This window comes from Penicillium concentricum (genome assembly GCF_028827145.1).
Source record: "Penicillium concentricum strain IBT 3081 chromosome Unknown utg000006l_segment0_segment0, whole genome shotgun sequence".
NCBI classification, from domain to species: Eukaryota; Fungi; Ascomycota; class Eurotiomycetes; order Eurotiales; family Aspergillaceae; genus Penicillium; species Penicillium concentricum.
Genome location: NW_026622759.1, coordinates 260,154 through 277,204, shown reverse-complemented (window position 1 = coordinate 277,204; position 17,051 = coordinate 260,154). Strand labels below are relative to the sequence as shown.

General features: G+C 50.4%; 5 protein-coding genes across 5 annotated transcripts; 4 read left to right on the top strand and 1 right to left on the bottom strand.

Moving 5' to 3' along the window:
- Window positions 1-147: 147 nt before the first annotated feature.
- On the top strand, window positions 148-4,905 carry N7517_010279 (uncharacterized protein; the record flags this gene model as incomplete). Its single annotated transcript, XM_056728002.1, has 5 exons — window positions 148-354; window positions 417-479; window positions 535-3,232; window positions 3,285-4,297; window positions 4,342-4,905. The coding sequence occupies 5 exons, from the start codon at window positions 148-150 to the stop codon at window positions 4,903-4,905; spliced, it is 4,545 nt and encodes a 1,514-aa protein (XP_056573817.1).
- A 1,556-nt stretch (window positions 4,906-6,461) lies between these two features.
- ugp1 (UTP glucose-1-phosphate uridylyltransferase) lies at window positions 6,462-8,292 on the top strand (the record flags this gene model as incomplete). The annotated part of the gene is made up of 2 exons (XM_056728001.1): window positions 6,462-6,554; window positions 6,829-8,292. The coding sequence occupies 2 exons, from the start codon at window positions 6,462-6,464 to the stop codon at window positions 8,290-8,292; spliced, it is 1,557 nt and encodes a 518-aa protein (XP_056573816.1).
- A 773-nt stretch (window positions 8,293-9,065) lies between these two features.
- N7517_010277 (C6 transcription factor) lies at window positions 9,066-14,644 on the top strand (the record flags this gene model as incomplete). Its single annotated transcript, XM_056728000.1, has 10 exons — window positions 9,066-9,189; window positions 9,423-9,949; window positions 10,006-10,157; window positions 10,206-10,382; window positions 10,439-10,786; window positions 10,839-11,441; window positions 11,686-11,804; window positions 12,044-12,456; window positions 12,564-13,279; window positions 13,336-14,644. 10 exons carry the CDS (start codon window positions 9,066-9,068, stop codon window positions 14,642-14,644), a joined length of 4,488 nt encoding a protein of 1,495 aa, XP_056573815.1.
- A 1,129-nt stretch (window positions 14,645-15,773) lies between these two features.
- On the top strand, window positions 15,774-15,956 carry N7517_010276 (uncharacterized protein; the record flags this gene model as incomplete). Its single annotated transcript, XM_056727999.1, has 1 exon — window positions 15,774-15,956. One exon carries the CDS (start codon window positions 15,774-15,776, stop codon window positions 15,954-15,956), a length of 183 nt encoding a protein of 60 aa, XP_056573814.1.
- On the bottom strand, window positions 15,953-16,478 carry N7517_010275 (uncharacterized protein; the record flags this gene model as incomplete). Its single annotated transcript, XM_056727998.1, is given in 3 exon segments — window positions 15,953-16,086; window positions 16,106-16,269; window positions 16,312-16,478. Coding segments are annotated over 3 exon segments (465 nt in total), but the record flags the coding sequence as incomplete, so codon positions are not given.
- Between the last annotated feature and the right edge of the window lie 573 nt (window positions 16,479-17,051).

The window sequence follows — 17,051 nt, the reverse complement described above, 5'->3', positions numbered from 1 at the left end:
TTCCGGTAGGTGTAGACGCAAGTTGGCGTTCTTCCCCCACCATCCCCAGGTACCCATCTCCCACCCATGGATCGAATCTGACCACCCTCCTAGAACATCCTCGGCTCTCCCAATTCCCCCGACCTGAACACAACACAAACCGGCGATATGGCGTCCGCCGACGGGGAGAAGATGGGTATGAAGATGGAGGGTACCATTGAGGCCGCCCAGGAATTGCACCAGGACCCGCAGTCACACGTTAACCCCGACATCATCGAGGAAAAGGTCGTCAAGGAAGCCCAACAAGCAGGTTCGGCGGCATACCAATTCGACCCCAATGCCTCGCCTGAAGACAAGTCCAATGCGGCCAAAGCAGTGCGTGTCGCAAATTGTCCCAAGTTCCAGGCGCAACCCATGCTAACTGCCATGTCTTGTAGCGATTGCCGCCTAATTTTCACCATCCTCATAAACCACAGGGTGTCGCTGTAATTACAGATAAGGTGAGAAGGAAATGGATTTCTTCGCGATGGCGATCTACATGTTAACTCTCCCTAGACCGATGGCAAAGCAGACTATGATCTCCCTGCACCGGAATCTGCGACCGCCATTATGGCCGAGGAAGCCACGCGAGAAAGTGTGGCTGGAAAGCCCCTCGACGAGGATCTTCGATGGGCCCGCGATCGAACGGGTTGGGCCCCCAAGTTCGTCGATGAGAAGCTAGCGGCCACTTTAGGAGAAGAAGGTACATTGCTAGATCACGAGACCTTCTTGGAGGGGAGAATCCCCGACAAGTTCTTTGGTGACTGGTACCACAATTGCGGGATTATCATCTTCGCCTGCGTGGCCTCGTGGATGGTCGCCGTGCTCGGCGGTGGCATAGGTTGGGTTCTTATGGTTATGGCAGCATGCAGCACCTACTACCGTACCTCCATTCGACGAGTGCGGCGGAACTTCCGTGACGATATTAGCCGTGAAATGTCCAAGCAGCGCCTCGAGACCGACACCGAGAGCCTCGAGTGGATCAACAGCTTCCTCGTCAAGTTCTGGCCTATCTATGCCCCCGTCCTGTGCGACACTATCATCAACACCGTCGACCAGGTCCTTAGTACTTCTACTCCCGCCTTCTTGGATAGCTTGCGCCTCAAGACCTTTGTCCTCGGTACCAAGCCTCCTCGTCTGGAGCACGTCAAGACCTACCCCAAGACCGACCCTGATACCGTCATCATGGACTGGAAGTTCAGCTTCACCCCCAACGACGTTACGGACCTGACTGCCCGCCAGACAAAGGACAAGATCAACCCCAAGGTCGTATTGGAGGTTCGTGTCGGTAAGGGTGTCGTTAGCAAGGGTCTCGACGTGATTGTCGAGGACATGGCTTGCTCAGGCTTGATGCGTGTCAAGGTCAAGCTTCAGATTGCGTTCCCCCATATCGAGCGTGTCGACGTCTGCTTCCTGGACAAGCCCGAAATAGATTACGTCTGCAAGCCCCTTGGTGGTGATACCCTTGGATTCGATATCAACTTCATTCCCGGCCTGGAGTCCTTCATTAAGGACCAGATTCACGCCAACTTGCAGCCCATGATGTACGATCCGAACGTGTTCCCGATCGAGATCGCCAAGATGCTTGCTGGAAACCCCGTCGACCAGGCTATCGGTGTGGTCGCGATTACGCTGCACGGTGCTCAACAGCTCAAGAACCCCGATAAGTTCTCTGGCACTCCTGATCCTTACGCCGTGGTGTCTTTGAACAACCGTAATGAGCTCGGCCGCACCAAGGTCATCCACGACACCGACAGCCCCCGCTGGAATGAGACTATTTACGTGATTATTAACTCCTTCAGTGATGCATTGTCCATTGCTGCCTACGACTGGAACGAGTACCGCAAGGATAAGGAAATGGGTGTTGCTAGCTTCGCATTGGATAAACTCGAGCAGGAGCCTTCTCATGAGGGTATTTATCTGGAAGTGCAGGCCAGTGGCCGCCACCGCGGTGCCATCCAAGCCGATATCCGCTTCTTCCCCGTTCTTGAGGGACGAAAGAACGAGGCTGGCGAGGCTGAACCCGCCCCTGAAGTCAACACCGGTATCGCTCAGTTCACCGTGGAGCAGGCCAAGGACCTCGACGGAAGCAAGAGTCTGGTTGGCAAGCTGAACCCTTACGGTGTTCTCCTTCTCAACGGAAAGGAGATTCATATTACCAAAAAGCTCAAGCGCACCAACAATCCCATCTTCCAAAATGCCTCCAAGGAGTTCCTCGTCACGGACCGAAAGAACGCTCGTCTGGGTCTTATCCTCAAGGACGATCGCGACATCATGCAGGATCCCATTATCGGCCGCTACCAGATCAAGATGAACGACATGCTGAAGATGATGGAGCGTGGCCAACAATGGTTCCACCTTCACGGTGCCAAGGACGGACGTGTCAAGTTGACTCTCCAGTGGAAGCCTGTCGCGCTGGGCGGCATTGGCAGCGCTGGCTACATTGACCCCATTGGTGTCATGCGCTTCCACTTCAAGCGTGCGACCAACCTGCGCAACCTCGAGGCTATGGGCAAGTCTGATCCCTACGCTCGCGTGCTGCTTTCCGGTGTGACTCGTGGCCGCACTGTCACCTTCCGCAACAACCTCAACCCCGAATGGGACGAGGTCGTCTACGTGCCTATCCGTAGCGCACGCGAGAAGCTGACGGTCGAGGTCATGGACGAGGAGACCATCAACAAGGACCGAACTCTTGGTTGGTGCGACCTCAGTGCCTCCGACTTTGTTCGCGAGACGGAGAGCGGTGAATATGAGATCGACGACGAGAAGCAGGAGATCACTAGTAGTCTGAAGATCAGCGGTGGCTCTCCTAAGGGAGAACTCCACTACACTGTTTCCTTCTACCCGTCTGTACCGGTCATCAACCCCGAGGACGAGGCTGACGAGGAGGAAGAGCTCCCCGTCACTCCTGGTCCTGACTCCACCGAATTCCCCAAGGGCATCGAGTCCAAACCCAAGGTTTTGCACTCGAAATCTGCTAGCGTTGACTCCAAGGCTTCCAAGGCCTCCAAGGCTCTTACCAACGGCGCTGCACCCATCACTAACGGAACTACCAACGGAACTACCAATGGCGAGCCGGCTACTAATGGCCGCACCAGTCTGGAAACCACTACATCGCGCCCAATGACTGGTACCCCGTCTGAGACCGCGTCTCTTCGTTCGGTCAAGTCCATCCCCCGCACGTTCGTCAGTGCAGATGATCTCCCTAAATATGGTACGTTTTACTTGGATCTTTACGGCAATTGTACAAAGCTAATTGACAATAGAATCCGGTTTCATTGTGTTTAAGTTCCACGAGGGCCAGCTGGCCGTTCCCCATGTCCAGTTGGAAGTCGTGATGGACGATTACATGTTCCCCTCGTATGTCTCATCTAAGATCCACACCACGACTGCCAAGTTCAGTGACGTGGGCGAGGCATTCGTTCGTGAGCTCGAGTTCTCCAAGATCACCTTGCGTCTAGTCAACAAGGATGACCCCAAGGACTCCAGCGAGGAGCACACAGTCGCCAAACTGACTGGTGACACCCTGCCCACCCTCATGCGTATGCTGTACACGCCCACCGAGCTCGTTCTTCGCTCCAACTCCGGCGAGGTGAGCAAGGTCACCGTCAGCGCCCGGTACATTCCGACGGAAATGAAGCTCGACCCCAAGGAGAGCATCAACAACATGGGTACCCTGCGCGTGGACGTCCACGATGCCGCCGAGCTTCCCGCCGCCGACCGCAACGGATTCAGCGATCCATTCTGCAAGTTCCGCATGGACGACGAGACCGTGTTCAAGACCAAGGTCCAGAAGAAGACCCTGCACCCGGCCTGGAACGAGTACTTCGAGACCCCTATCAAATCCCGCATCGGCGCCAACTTCCATGTGGATGTGTACGACTGGGACTTTGGTGACAAGGCTGACTTCCTCGGCGCCACGCCGATTGATCTGGAATCCCTGGAGCCCTTCCAAGCCAAGGAAGTCACTCTGCCCCTCGACGGTAAATCAGGCGCGATCCGCCTGAGCCTGCTTTTCAAACCTACCTATGTGGTCCGCGCCCGCCAAGGTTCCTCTACCTTCTCCGGCACCTTCGCCGTCCCCGGCAAGATCGTCGGCGCTCCCGTCAAGGGTGTGGGCTTCGTCGGTGGCAACGTCATTCGCGGCGCCTCCTTCCTGAAGCACGGCCTCATGTCGCGCATCCACAAAGATAAAGGCGAAGATACCGCCTCCATCATGAGCAACATCGAGGAGCCTGAGCCCGCCAGGGGCAACCATCTCACCCCAGCCGCCTCCCTTGTCGATGGCCCCGGCACCAGCGCCTCTTCCCCCACACCCCGCAGAAGGAACACAGCCGCAACCGCAGCACCGCCTCCCAGTTCGGCGACCGCCTTAGCGTCTTCGGTGGCGGCGGCTCCGGCGACAAGGGTTCCGCCAACATCACCGTCGTCTCCGCTGCCAACTTCCCCACTGATGCCAACCTCCGTGTCATCATTCGTGCCCAGGGTTCCAAGGGCGCAAAGGAAATCCACAAGACCAAGGCACACAAGAACACCGCCGGTACAGTCATCTACGACGATTCCTTCCGCGTCCCCAACACCACGGCCGACGCCCAGTACCAGGTCCGCGTCGTGGACCACGCCACCTTTGGCTCGGACGATGTCCTCGGCGAATCGCCGTTCTTCGTTGACGACCAAGGTTCCGTGGCCGGACAGGATAAGACTATTCCGGTTGGTGACGGCCTCGTTACCATTCGTTCCAGCTTTGCACTTTCCGATGGTGGTCTGAGACCCACTACGTCGCACTCGACGGCAGGTCCCCCCGATGCTGATGGTGCGGGTAGTCCCGATTCGAGAAAGATGCCCCGTCGCAGCTTCTTGAGTAAGCGGTCTGCCAGTGGTGTTTAATTCTTCACGTTTATTATCCTATCCGGTTTGGAATTGCTTTTGCCTGTTTTAGGCTAAAGAGTATATGAAAATATGAATTGCTTTCGTTTTGTTATTAATTGGTTTTCCTTTTTTTTGTGTTGTGATATCCTTTTTCTCTCTCTTTTTTTTCTCTCTATCAATATGAATTGAATTGTTCTGATGGTTCTTGGACTTTGAGACAAGCGTGGAGACTGAAAATAGCCGAGTAAAAATAGTCCAGAATCGTTAGTTTGCGCCACCCAAAAAAACCTGAAAACCAAGGAGTCTAAGAACTGAGACTAATGTCTAATGTCTCAGTTTGGAATTCTTTAAGGGGGGCGATGTCGTGTTTGTATATGCATTCTCGATGGCTTCATGTTAAATTAAAATTTGCCTCTCGAGTTTTTCTGAAACTTTGTGTGCACAGCCCTGATCTGCGTTGTTTAGGCCTCTTCAAGATAAGTTGGTACATAGTAGGTACATACTATGTATATATGTACCTGTGTATGGAATATACTGGTGTAGATATAGATGTACGGAGTAGAGATAGAGATGTCAAATTGTACTTATTATTTTTAGATCAGTATATTAACCTCATTTTAGAAAAAAAAGGCGTGGTGGAGACTATAATTTGCTTGTCCCACTTGGACCGGAATTTGATATAGGATATTAGTTGTAATTAGGAAGAATTAGAATGTGAAGGGAAAATTCTAGTCTGTGCTCAATGTACTCTTTAGTTAAACAGTACAAATTTGCTATATATAAAGGTCAAGTGAACATGCATGTTCTAAACGTTTAATAGTACAACATAGAAAGTTGGCCATTGAAACTGAAACTGAAACAAGGAAAAAGGAGGAGAGCTTGTTATTTTGGTGGGGCTTATTGGTAGGGACTAGCTCTTAGGTGGAGAGGGAAAAGGGGTCTGGATGGACTTGTGTACTCCGGGAGAGGTCTAAGGGTATAGGATATCTTAACTATACTATAACATATCTTACGGACTAGGTCTGGAATATGTGTTGCTTCCGGTGATATCTGTGAGTGGCTGGGAAGCTGACGACATCGGGAGGCAAGGAGGACTGAGCGAGATAACAGAAGAAAATAGAGACTACATGAGAATACATGAGAATACATAAGAATAGAACAGAATACGAACAGAGTACGGAGTACGGAGTACATAGTATAGAGATATAATTAGTGTATAAGGTGGCTAAATAGCTACATAAGTACCTAAATAGAGCCCATAACAAATAAAATAATCACGGGGTCTTTGCTCCCCCACTCGATCATCCTTCACCCTTTTTCCCTTTCTCTCTTCTTATAACTCTGGAACTTTCCTCTTCTCCTTCCCCCCTCCATAGGAATTGATCTGTGAGTGTACTTCCTATGACGGCAGCTTGACATCTAATTGAGAGTGGCCACACCCCTCCTTTTCTGAACTTCAGAGCTCTTAGACCGGCGCCACGTTTCCCTTGAATCTGCCACTGACCTCATACCCTTTTTATAATAGCCAGTTCCCTTCGAATTCTATCCACATCTTCCATAACCTATAACTCATAATGGCCTCCAAGGCTCTTCCCACTCACCTGCGGGCCCCTGTCGAGAGCGAGGCCTTTGGTGGAAAGCACCATGGCAAGTCTCAGTCACACATGGTAAGTTCACTTCAGGCGGTGAATTCCGATTTCCCAATCTTGGAGCTTCGTTCCTGCCATCTTGGTCGTTACTGCCCTTTTGGGTTTTGTTGATTCCTCGACTTGGGACTTCGCGTTCGGACCTCTTTTCTTCCCTTCGCCATACACTGTTATCCCTCTATTTGTTCAATCCCCACTAGTATTAGCCCCTCTTTCAATTGCTGCTCCCCTCTTTACCATGGCTACCTTGGCTCCTCCATTTGGCCCAGAGCTGACCCGTGAAACCTCCCACCAGGCATTCGAGAATGCATCCACTAGCGTCGCCGCCTCACAAATGCGCAATGCCCTGAACGCCCTCGGTGACAGCGTCACCGACCCCAAGGAGAAGCAGCGTTTCGAGACCGAGATGGACAACTTCTTCGCTCTGTTCCGCCGTTTCCTGAACGACAAGGCCAAGGGTAACGCCGTTAACTGGGATAAGATCGCTCCTCCCCAGCCTTCCCAGGTTGTTGGCTACGATGATCTCGGTGCCGACGCCTCCGTCGAGTTCCTGAACAAGTTGGCCGTTGTCAAGCTGAACGGTGGTCTCGGTACCTCCATGGGTTGCGTTGGTCCCAAGTCCGTCATTGAGGTCCGTGAGGGCATGTCCTTCCTCGATCTCTCCGTGCGCCAGATCGAGCACCTTAACCGGAGCTTCAACGTCAACGTGCCTTTCGTTCTCATGAACTCCTTCAACACCGATCAGGACACCCAGTCCATTATCAAGAAGTACGAGGGCCACAACGTCGACATCATCACCTTCAACCAGTCGCGCTACCCCCGCATCATCAAGGATTCCCTCCTCCCCGCCCCCAAGAGCTTCGACTCTCCTCTCCAGGACTGGTACCCTCCCGGACACGGTGACGTTTTCGAGTCCCTGTACAACTCCGGCACTCTCGACAAGCTGATCGAGCGTGGTATCGAGTACATCTTCCTGTCCAACGCCGACAACCTCGGTGCCGTGGTCGATCTCCGCATCCTGCAGCACATGGTTGACTCCCAGGCCGAGTACATCATGGAGTTGACTGACAAGACCAAGGCTGATGTCAAGGGTGGTACCATTATTGATTCCGACGGCAAGGTCCGCCTGCTCGAGATCGCCCAGGTTCCCAAGGAGCACGTCAACGAGTTCAAGTCCATCAAGAAGTTCAAGTACTTCAACACCAACAACATCTGGCTGAACGTCCAGGCTATCAAGCGTGTCGTTGAGGAGAACGAGTTGGAGATGGAGATCATCCCCAACGAGAAGTCCATTCCCGCCGATAAGAAGGGTGAGGCCGATCAGGCTATCTACCAGCTGGAGACCGCCGTCGGTGCGGCCATCCGTCACTTCAAGAACGCCCACGGTGTCAACGTGCCCCGTCGCCGCTTCTTGCCCGTCAAGACCTGCTCCGATCTGATGGTCGTCAAGTCTGATCTGTACCGTCTCGAGCACGGCCAGCTGGTCATGGACCCCAACCGCTTCGGTGGTGTCCCCGTGATCAAGCTCGGTTCCGACTTCAAGAAGGTGTCTGATTTCCAGAAGCGCATTTCCAGTATTCCTCGCATCGTCGAGCTGGACCACCTCACGATCACCGGACCTGTGAATCTCGGCCGTAATGTCACTCTCAAGGGAACCGTCATTATTGTCGCCTCCGAGGGCAGCACCATTGATATTCCCCCTGGATCCGTGCTTGAGAACTGCGTTGTGCAGGGTAGCCTGAGAATCCTCGAGCACTAGATGTTTTTGATCTGATTCTTGTCACCGATCTGTCGCAGTGTTTTGATTTTTCTTGTTTTCACTGGTGCATCCGAGGCTATGGATTCCATGGAGTATGCAAAAGAAGTACTTGTATTACATTACAATAATCCAGCGTCTTTTTTCTTTCTTTCTTTTTGGGTTTTTAGTCTAGACCTGACTTTGATTCCCAAGTACTGTGATTGTTGCTCAAGTTCTCAATGCATGCCAGTTCAATCTTTCAAAATTAAAACCCTATGTGTTGTAGCTGTATACACAGGTAGTTTATCTCGGCGGTTTCTTCCGCTACCAATATATATAGCCTCAATAGTAGAATTATAGAGTTCCCCAACACCTATATATCAACCTCAATTAACATTCAAGTTTCAAATCCAAGATTTCAAGAAATTTCCCCTACGCCATTGGGGCAAATCAACTCCCCACGTTAATAGGCGGATAAAAGTTCCCCATGATATCTACGCAACGTCATTCGCGGCAACGCCCTAAACCCTGTTCAAGATTCAGTACAGTACATCTCATTCTAAACATCTCACGATGAATTGATCTTGTACAGTGTCAGCTTTGCTTTTTGTATATTCCGGGTACATATTCGACTGTATATCTCATCTTCTTATATATTCGTTTTTTTACATACGCTTTTCACATATTTGATCGGTTTTTGTCTATATATTTGATTTTCAACTACATTTTACATTTTACATTTGAAGAAAACTCAAAAGAAAAACATACCGGAATTCACCTGCTCATGTCAAAATATGAGTAACTATCAACGTCGTCTTGTACCAGGTTCCTCGCCTTCTGAGGATGACCATGAGGAACGCTACCATGAACATGACACTGAGAATGGTAGTCCACCCGCCGAGGAAGGGAAGGGTTCTGGTACGTGGAAGAAAAGGGTTTCGACTGCTTGTTTGGCTTGTAAGAAGTCGAAGAGGAAGGTGAGATATTATACACTATACCTATTCTACATCTATATCCACATGTCTACATCCATATCACCATAACCAATCTGACAAAAAACCAGTGCTCCGGCACATCCCCATGTGCAAACTGCCAAACCTTTAAAAGAGTCTGCATCTTTGACGAATCCCTCGACCAACGTCGACGCGTAGCCGCAAAACGAACAGCAGACGAACTCTCCTACCACCGCGACCTCCTCTCAGATCTCTTCAAGCTGGTCCGCGAAGCAAATGAACAAGACGCCCTGCATCTCCTAACAATAATCCGCCACAATGCCCCCGCAGATGAAATCCGCGCTTATATAAACGAAACACTCGCCTCAATCACCTCGTCCACATCCGCCACATCTGCAGCCGTCAAACAGGAAACTGTTGCAAAGCTGGAAGATATGCGCCAGCTCATCAATGTCGAGGGGACCGGTCCCACTTTCAGAAGAAAGGTTATGGATATCCATTACCTGTGTGACTCGGCGCCTTGTGAAGTGCCTGCGGCGCCGTGGACGAAGGTCACCGCTGATGCGGATCTGGTGTCGCATCTGGTGTCGTTGTATTTTGCGTGGGATTGGCCGTTTAGTGCGGTTTTGGATAAGGAGGTTTTTCTTAGGCATATGGCCAGGGGTGTCTTGGGGTCTGAGTTTTGTAGCCCGTTTTTGGTTAATGCGGTGCTCAGTAATGCTTGTGTGGGTATTCCTGTGTTTTCTTTTCGTTCTTTGGGTTAGTCTGCTGATTGGTTTAGTACTTCTCTGAATTCTCCGAGGCTTATGTTGTTCCCGGTGATATCTCTTCGAAAGGGAGCGATTTCCTTGCTGAGGCAGAGAGGTTGAGGGGTGAGGAGAGTTCCCAGCCTAGTTTGGCGGGTTTGCAGGGGACATTGTTGATGTATGAGAGGTTAGTATAAACATCTGTCCTGAGTCGACGCTGTTTTGACACAAACAGATATGCAATGTCCCGCGAAGACGATCTGGGCTATATCATGCTGCACGAGGCCATCCGAATGGGCGAGGCACTGGGTTTGGTCGGCAGCACAGGACCCAGGATGGCTTCAGGTTGGTTATCTCATGACATGGACATTTCATGCAAGCGCACAGCCTGGGGTCTTTTCAACGTCGACACGTAAGTGAACCCTGTCAACACTCACCCTTCGAATGTATATTCATTCACATCTGTAGAATGGTCCACACATCCTTCCTTCGCCCAAGTCTCATCGACCACGTCAACATGGCCCGTCTTGATATCAACCAGCCCGAAGACAAAGCCCTCTGGCACCCATACCCAACCCACCGCGACCCGCGCCCGTCATTCTTCAGTCAGTACTTCGACGAAGCATGCAATCTGTCGACAATTGCGCGCGATATCTCGCGCAGCATGTTCGCAGATCACAGGAGCAAACCCGCCCTCGGCCCAATTCACCGCCAGAGCCGTGAGGATCTCTACGACCGGATTCGTCGCTGGCATGATCTTCTCCCGGAGGATTTCGATGTGCGATACAGACCAGCTCCGCATATCATCTTACTGAAGTGAGTACCATGTCCACAATAACCCGTCTTGGCGAATACTCATCCCACGCAGAATGCGCTACCACGCCCTCATCATCAACCTCTTCAGCTGCATCTCCGAAGACGAAGTCCCGCCCATACAGTTCGAGCCCAAAACACCCGAAAGCCCGCCGCGTCATACCCCGGAAAGAAAATACAACGCGCAGGAAGTAACGCAGAGCGCCGCGCGAGGCATCGCTGTGCTAACCCGTCTGCACAGACGTGAGTTCGGGATTAGTCGGGTGCACCAATTCGCGATGTACGCGATCAATCTGGCGCTGTTTACGATGCTCGAGCAGGAGTCGTTTGATGTGCTGGATGAAGATTTCCTCACTCTTGCGAGTGCATTCTCTGTTGTTGCGAGTCGATCTGCACTGGGCAGGAATCTGTTTCATATTTTCCGGCAGTCGGTTCGGGCCAAGGCGCAGGGGTATCGGATTCGGGAGGCGAGTTCTGTGCCTGATGAGTTGAAGGAACTGTTTGATGAGGAGTCGAAGGCGAGGGGGTGTAATCGGTATGATGAGTACGCCGATGGGCTTGAAAAGTTGAATCAAAATGATAAATACCATGGGATTGGAGAGGGAGATGGAAAATTGCAGGATTATCCTGGTCTTGGGCTTTCGGATATGTTGGATCGGTATGAAAGTCTTAGTCTTGGCAAGGATGTTTTGATTGAGAGGTATCGACCTGTTGGATGTTGAAAGTGAGAAAATGGAGACAATATACGATGTACCTCGTCATCATCGTCATATGTCTCCCCTTAGTGAAGTGGCGATAGGATTGTATGGATCTGGTCCATATAGAGATGAGTCCATAGGTGACACTAAGGATTTCTGTGGAATTGAGATAGGTACTGACAAGTCATTAACAGTTATTGGTAGCCCATTGGTAGTAAATGGTGGGAACAACTTCGACCAGGTTGATAGAGAAGATCGACTGGATGAGATTCTGTCTGACGTCAAATCGGCATTTCATCGAGACTCCACCAAAGTGGCAATTTGTGAATATCATCTCTATCTTGGTCTACCATAGTCCCACGGTGATTCTAAAAGATAATTTCAAAACAATCAAAACAGTTCAAAAAGCAATTCTCCCCTAACAATCACCTGTTTTATTTTGTTTAACACTTTTTATCATGTTTCCGGCTTTTTCGCCTAACATCACCCCTTTTAACAACTTTGATATATTTATATTGTGAAATCGATATGGATCCCAATTTCGACAATTGGTTGACTACAGTAAATGTTGCATCTGTACCTCAGCCATATCCTACACCTATCCCCAACTCCCCAATTCAAGCCCAGGGCTTCCAGTATATGTCTACCCCATCAGTCTATGGAGGGAATACCGCGCCAAAGGTAGCCATCCCACGTCTAGCTGGTTCCGACGCCTTGTTACATGGGCGGCGACGGTCAGCGCGGGCCTGTGAGCCCTGTCGCCAGCGCAAGATCAAATGTGATGGTATCCGGCCGTTGTGTGGACAGTGTGTTTATCATAGTCACACCTGCTCCTACGAAGACGTCAAACGAGTGCGTGACCAGAAACGACTAGGTTCCTTAGTCAAGCGAGTGGATACATACGAAGCCCTCCTTCGAGAATTAGAAGCCGAAGCGGACCACCCCACAGCTCGAAAGATTAAGAAAGCATTGAAGGTATGTCCGTCAATGTCCAATCCAGTTCCCCAGCCGCACCTAGACTTGGATCTTTTGGTCTGAGTCCCGAGTTTAGACTCTGACCATTTTTAAAATGGCAAATTAAGTCCAAAAGTGCGAAATCTAGAAATAATGTCGACTACTCCGATGATTCCTCGACTTCCATGGGCTCACTCGATGCTATCGACCAGGTTGACGAAGATTTGGACTGGAATGAAGACACCCGTGCTGCGGGATTCTTTGGCAAGAATTCAGAGGTCAATTGGATTCGCAAACTGGAGAGCGGCGTTGGTATGAAGAGTCTGCAGGAACATCTGTCGAATACTTTCCACGAGAGTCGGCGTGATTCAATGTCTATTCAACAACGGCAGCAGTCATTGGAAAAGCAAATTCCCACGTCCATGATGGATTATCACCTCGACAGCTTGGATATCCCGTTGATTGAACCATGCGACCCATTAGCTCTGCCTCTGCGGGAATCGGCAGACAGATACCTCGACGCCTACCTGATCAACGTCCATCCGACATTCAGCGCAATTCGGAAGATGACTTTTATTTCCCAGTATCAGCAATTTTTCAACAATGCATCGACACCACCACGGAAATGGCTGGCCATTCTCAACATGATCTTTGCTATTGGTTGTCGCTACTGTCGACTTATAGATGACCCCCAAAGTACCGGCGAGGAAGACCTGATATACCTGACCCGGGCGCGCCATCTCGGTCTGCATAGCAATGTGTTATTCGAGCACACCGACCTCCAGCAGATCCAACTCGAGCTCCTCGTAGCAGTCTACTTGCTTTGCCTAGGCCAGGTCAACCGGTAGGTTTATATCTCCATTTCCCCCATCACCATACTAACTCCCCTATTTCCTTTAGAGCATCCAAATTCTCCAACATGGCCCTCCGCTCCTCCTTATCCCTCGGCATCAACCTTCGCCTAACAGACGACCGCACCAAAGACGCCGCCAAAGAAACCCGCGGCCGCCTCTGGTGGTCCATCTACTCCCTCGAACACCTCCTAACCTCAATGACCGGCCGCGCCTCCTGTGTCGGCGAAGGCCTCTGCTCCGTCCCCACACCCCTCCCCTACGAAGAGGAAACTTTTGACCAACCCGACGCCAAGCGTCTCCTCCAAGATCCTGCCCTCCGCGAAGCCCAACTTCGCTCCACCCTCTTCGAATCCTCGAGTCAACACCACTCCCCCTCATGGGTGACCACCTGCTCTCCCTGTCCATCTCTATTCTTCAACTTCCTCGTCGATCTAACCCTCATAACCCACGCCCTCATGAACAAAGTCTACAGCATCGAAGGCCTCCGGAGAGGCCCCAGTCAAGTAGAATACCACGTCCAAAAATTTGGCCTCCAAATGAACCGCTGGCTCTCAAAACTTCCTTCCTTCTACCAATTCACCATCCCGGACGCCGGTCCCTGGCATCTAAACCACAACCAACTAGATGACCTCTCCTCGCCCTTCGTTCGCGAACGCGTCTGTCTAGCAATGAACTACTACTCCTCCCGCATCACCCTCTGCAGACCATGTCTAAGCCACATCCACCAAACCCCCCGTCACACATCCCACACAGATGAAATCACCGTACGCGCAAAGCTCCGCACCGAAATGGCAACACACTGTCTGCAAGCTTCTTGTGCACTTATCTCCATCCTCCCCGAGGAACCAAATATGGCGTGGCTAGCCCGCGCCGCGCCCTGGTGGAGCATCCTTCATTTCCTCATGCAGGCGACTACCGCTCTATTATTGGGTTTATCGTACTGCTCTGAAGCGCGTACGTCCAACAGTCCGGACCGCGCGAATCCACTCCTCAGCCCTACCACGTCGTCACAGACGGGGCCCTACGCACTACTGTTAGAGACGGATTTAAGTACAGCGATTGGAGCGACGAAGAAGGCGCTCGCTTGGCTTTATACTACTGCTTCTGTGGACCCTGCGGCGCGTAGGGCGTTTCTGCTTTGTGATGGGATTGTTAGGAAGATTGCACCTGGATTGGGGATTGATTTGAGTGAATGGCCTGATGGTAGTTCTTTTGGGGGGATGGACGAGAGGTGGACGGGGTCTAGTGGGAATTGGATCTGGAATGGGAATGGGGATAGTAGTGGAAGCAATGGACATGATAGTGGGATGGAGGTGTTTGAGGAGTTGGTTGATTTTGAAGGTGGTGTTTTCTAGGAAAACTTGTCCTTGGATTTATCTCAACTTTTTGACTTTTTGATGCCTATGTACCTATATGAATTCCATCCCAGGCTTTTGAGAAGCTGTTTACGAGGTATTCCTGCGTACCTACCAAACCTGCCTCTAGGTTCTTGCGTATTTTAATTGGGGTTTAATTGACAATAAGAGAACATTGTATCCCTACAATTTAGCAATATGAAGTCCACTATTTCTCTGATTTGTACAGTGTACATGTGTGAGTGTTTTGAGGTTATATCAGTCCTCAACACCGTCTTCCACAATAGTCCTCACCTTATACATCAAATACTTTTTATAGATCCAGGGCTACAGGTAATAGACTTGGGACATGCGGCCTGAGGGGTTTCGCTTTCTGTCTTGAGCACAAATGAGGAAGAAGGGATATCATCCCACTCTTTTAGATTGTAAACAAATCTCCAGGTATCGGAAGTATCTAGCAGCAACCTTGGGTGGCTTATCATTGTCGTCGTTGTCCCATATACTATCAACAGGCCGATCTTAGAGAAGCCACCACGGAGCCGGTCCCACATATGACCATTCAAGATCTACTACCCTAACAACAGTGAGATCTTCCTTACTATGGACAATCAGGTTTGCCAGTCCAAGATCGTCGCAAGTTAGCTTAAATTTGCAACGATACTCTCGGGTATCGGACTTTTTAGGGCTTTGATTGCCATATATTTGTTTTCGGCATAGGAACCAACAGTCGAGTTCGGCCGGGCAAGCTACTCCAAGTCTTCCCGACGACGTATTGGAAATAGTGGTTGTTGCAAACCTTTAGGCTCGGTCTCCTATATACTGCTTAGTCAACGAAGAAAACAAGAACGTCGAGGACGAGTGTTGTAGCTTGTGGGGAAAAAAATAGTTTCCCTGGGAATCGAACCCAGAACCTTTCCGGAACACTCGCTACATAGAGCAATTGTTAACGGAAAATCATAACCGCTAGACCAGGAAACTGTTGGATATTTTTCGAGGGCTGAGAAGGGACAGTGAAGAGAATGAGTCGTACCGAAAGTATCCCTCCGTTTTGTAGTATACAATGCGCTTTGAATGTTAGGGGTCTTGATGGAGTAGGGCCATGGTCTTCAGGGTTAGGTAAACTGTCGATATGGTCAAAATCGAGCTTGAAACGCCGAAGCAGAAAATTGGCCATCTGCCTATAGATAACTTCAATGTCATCATCAGCGATGTCCTGCCTCATCACTCTAGTAGGACGCTCGGCATTCGGGTCCCGCAGAAGTTCGATAAGGCCTACACCGTCAACGAAGTCCATCATGATGAAGGGGTCTAGGCCAAGTGAATTGCTAGCAGCGGGAGCCAGACTTGAACTCTCGGCACGGGAATGGTAGTATTGCGGATGAGGTTGCTGGCGGTCACTTCCATGGCGACTTTCTCGTCGGTGGAGTCATCGAAAGTCATTCCTACACGAGGGAAATGAACCGAAAGTCATTCCTACACGAGGGAAATGAACCTTCCAGGCAGTGTTGTCAGTAAAGACCATCTTCATGCCGGCGTTATATGCGCCATGGTGAAAGGTGCCGTCAAGTTGACAGGGTAGCTTATCCGGGTGGAAAGTTGATACCCACTGGCAGAAATAGCCCGTTCTACAGGTCTCGTTCACCTTGTCAACTCAAAGCTGGTCCTACACTTCGTGGACGATGTCGATGAGCGCGTTGGTATCCATAACGCCAAGCCAGAATTCGAGGGGGTGAGGATCACGAGCACCGTGGCGATACGAAGTTGGTGAGTGATTGAGCTTGAGATACACGCGAGATGAATGAGGGGGGTTGCGACCGTTTTTGACGTGTCCCGCACTGTCTTTGAGGTTTCAATGAAGCAGTGGGTTGAAATGTGTAGTGAGGTGCCGAACTATTGTACTGACCGCTCAATGGGGGTTATGGTCCAAGCTTAATGCGGGTCAACCCTGACCCCAGAGTCTTGGGGAATTTTAAATATTCCCGTTTGGGTATCAGATGTATTTGGATTAGTAGAAATTCAATGGAGATAGGAGATATCTGTAAAAAAAAGACGTCTTTTACATAGTATATACTATGTATACGAAGAGCTGCCTATAGAGATACCATGAGGACTAGAGAGAGAAGTTCACTCTTGTATGCCACCATGTGGAGAGATGAAACAAAACTAGTTGGGCATAATTGACAAAATGAGATTAGAACCGAGTATGTACTAAATTGAGAACATTAGATATGTAAGAAAAAGAATAAAAAAAGGACAGGCTAAGTAAACAATAGACGGAAACAGGAAATGCCTAAGATGCCAATGAGACAAAAGCACGCAACGCCATAATAGGCCCACGAAAACACTTGATACGAGACTTCATGGACGTAAAACGATCAATAGAACACACGTGACAGAGCCCAGGAAT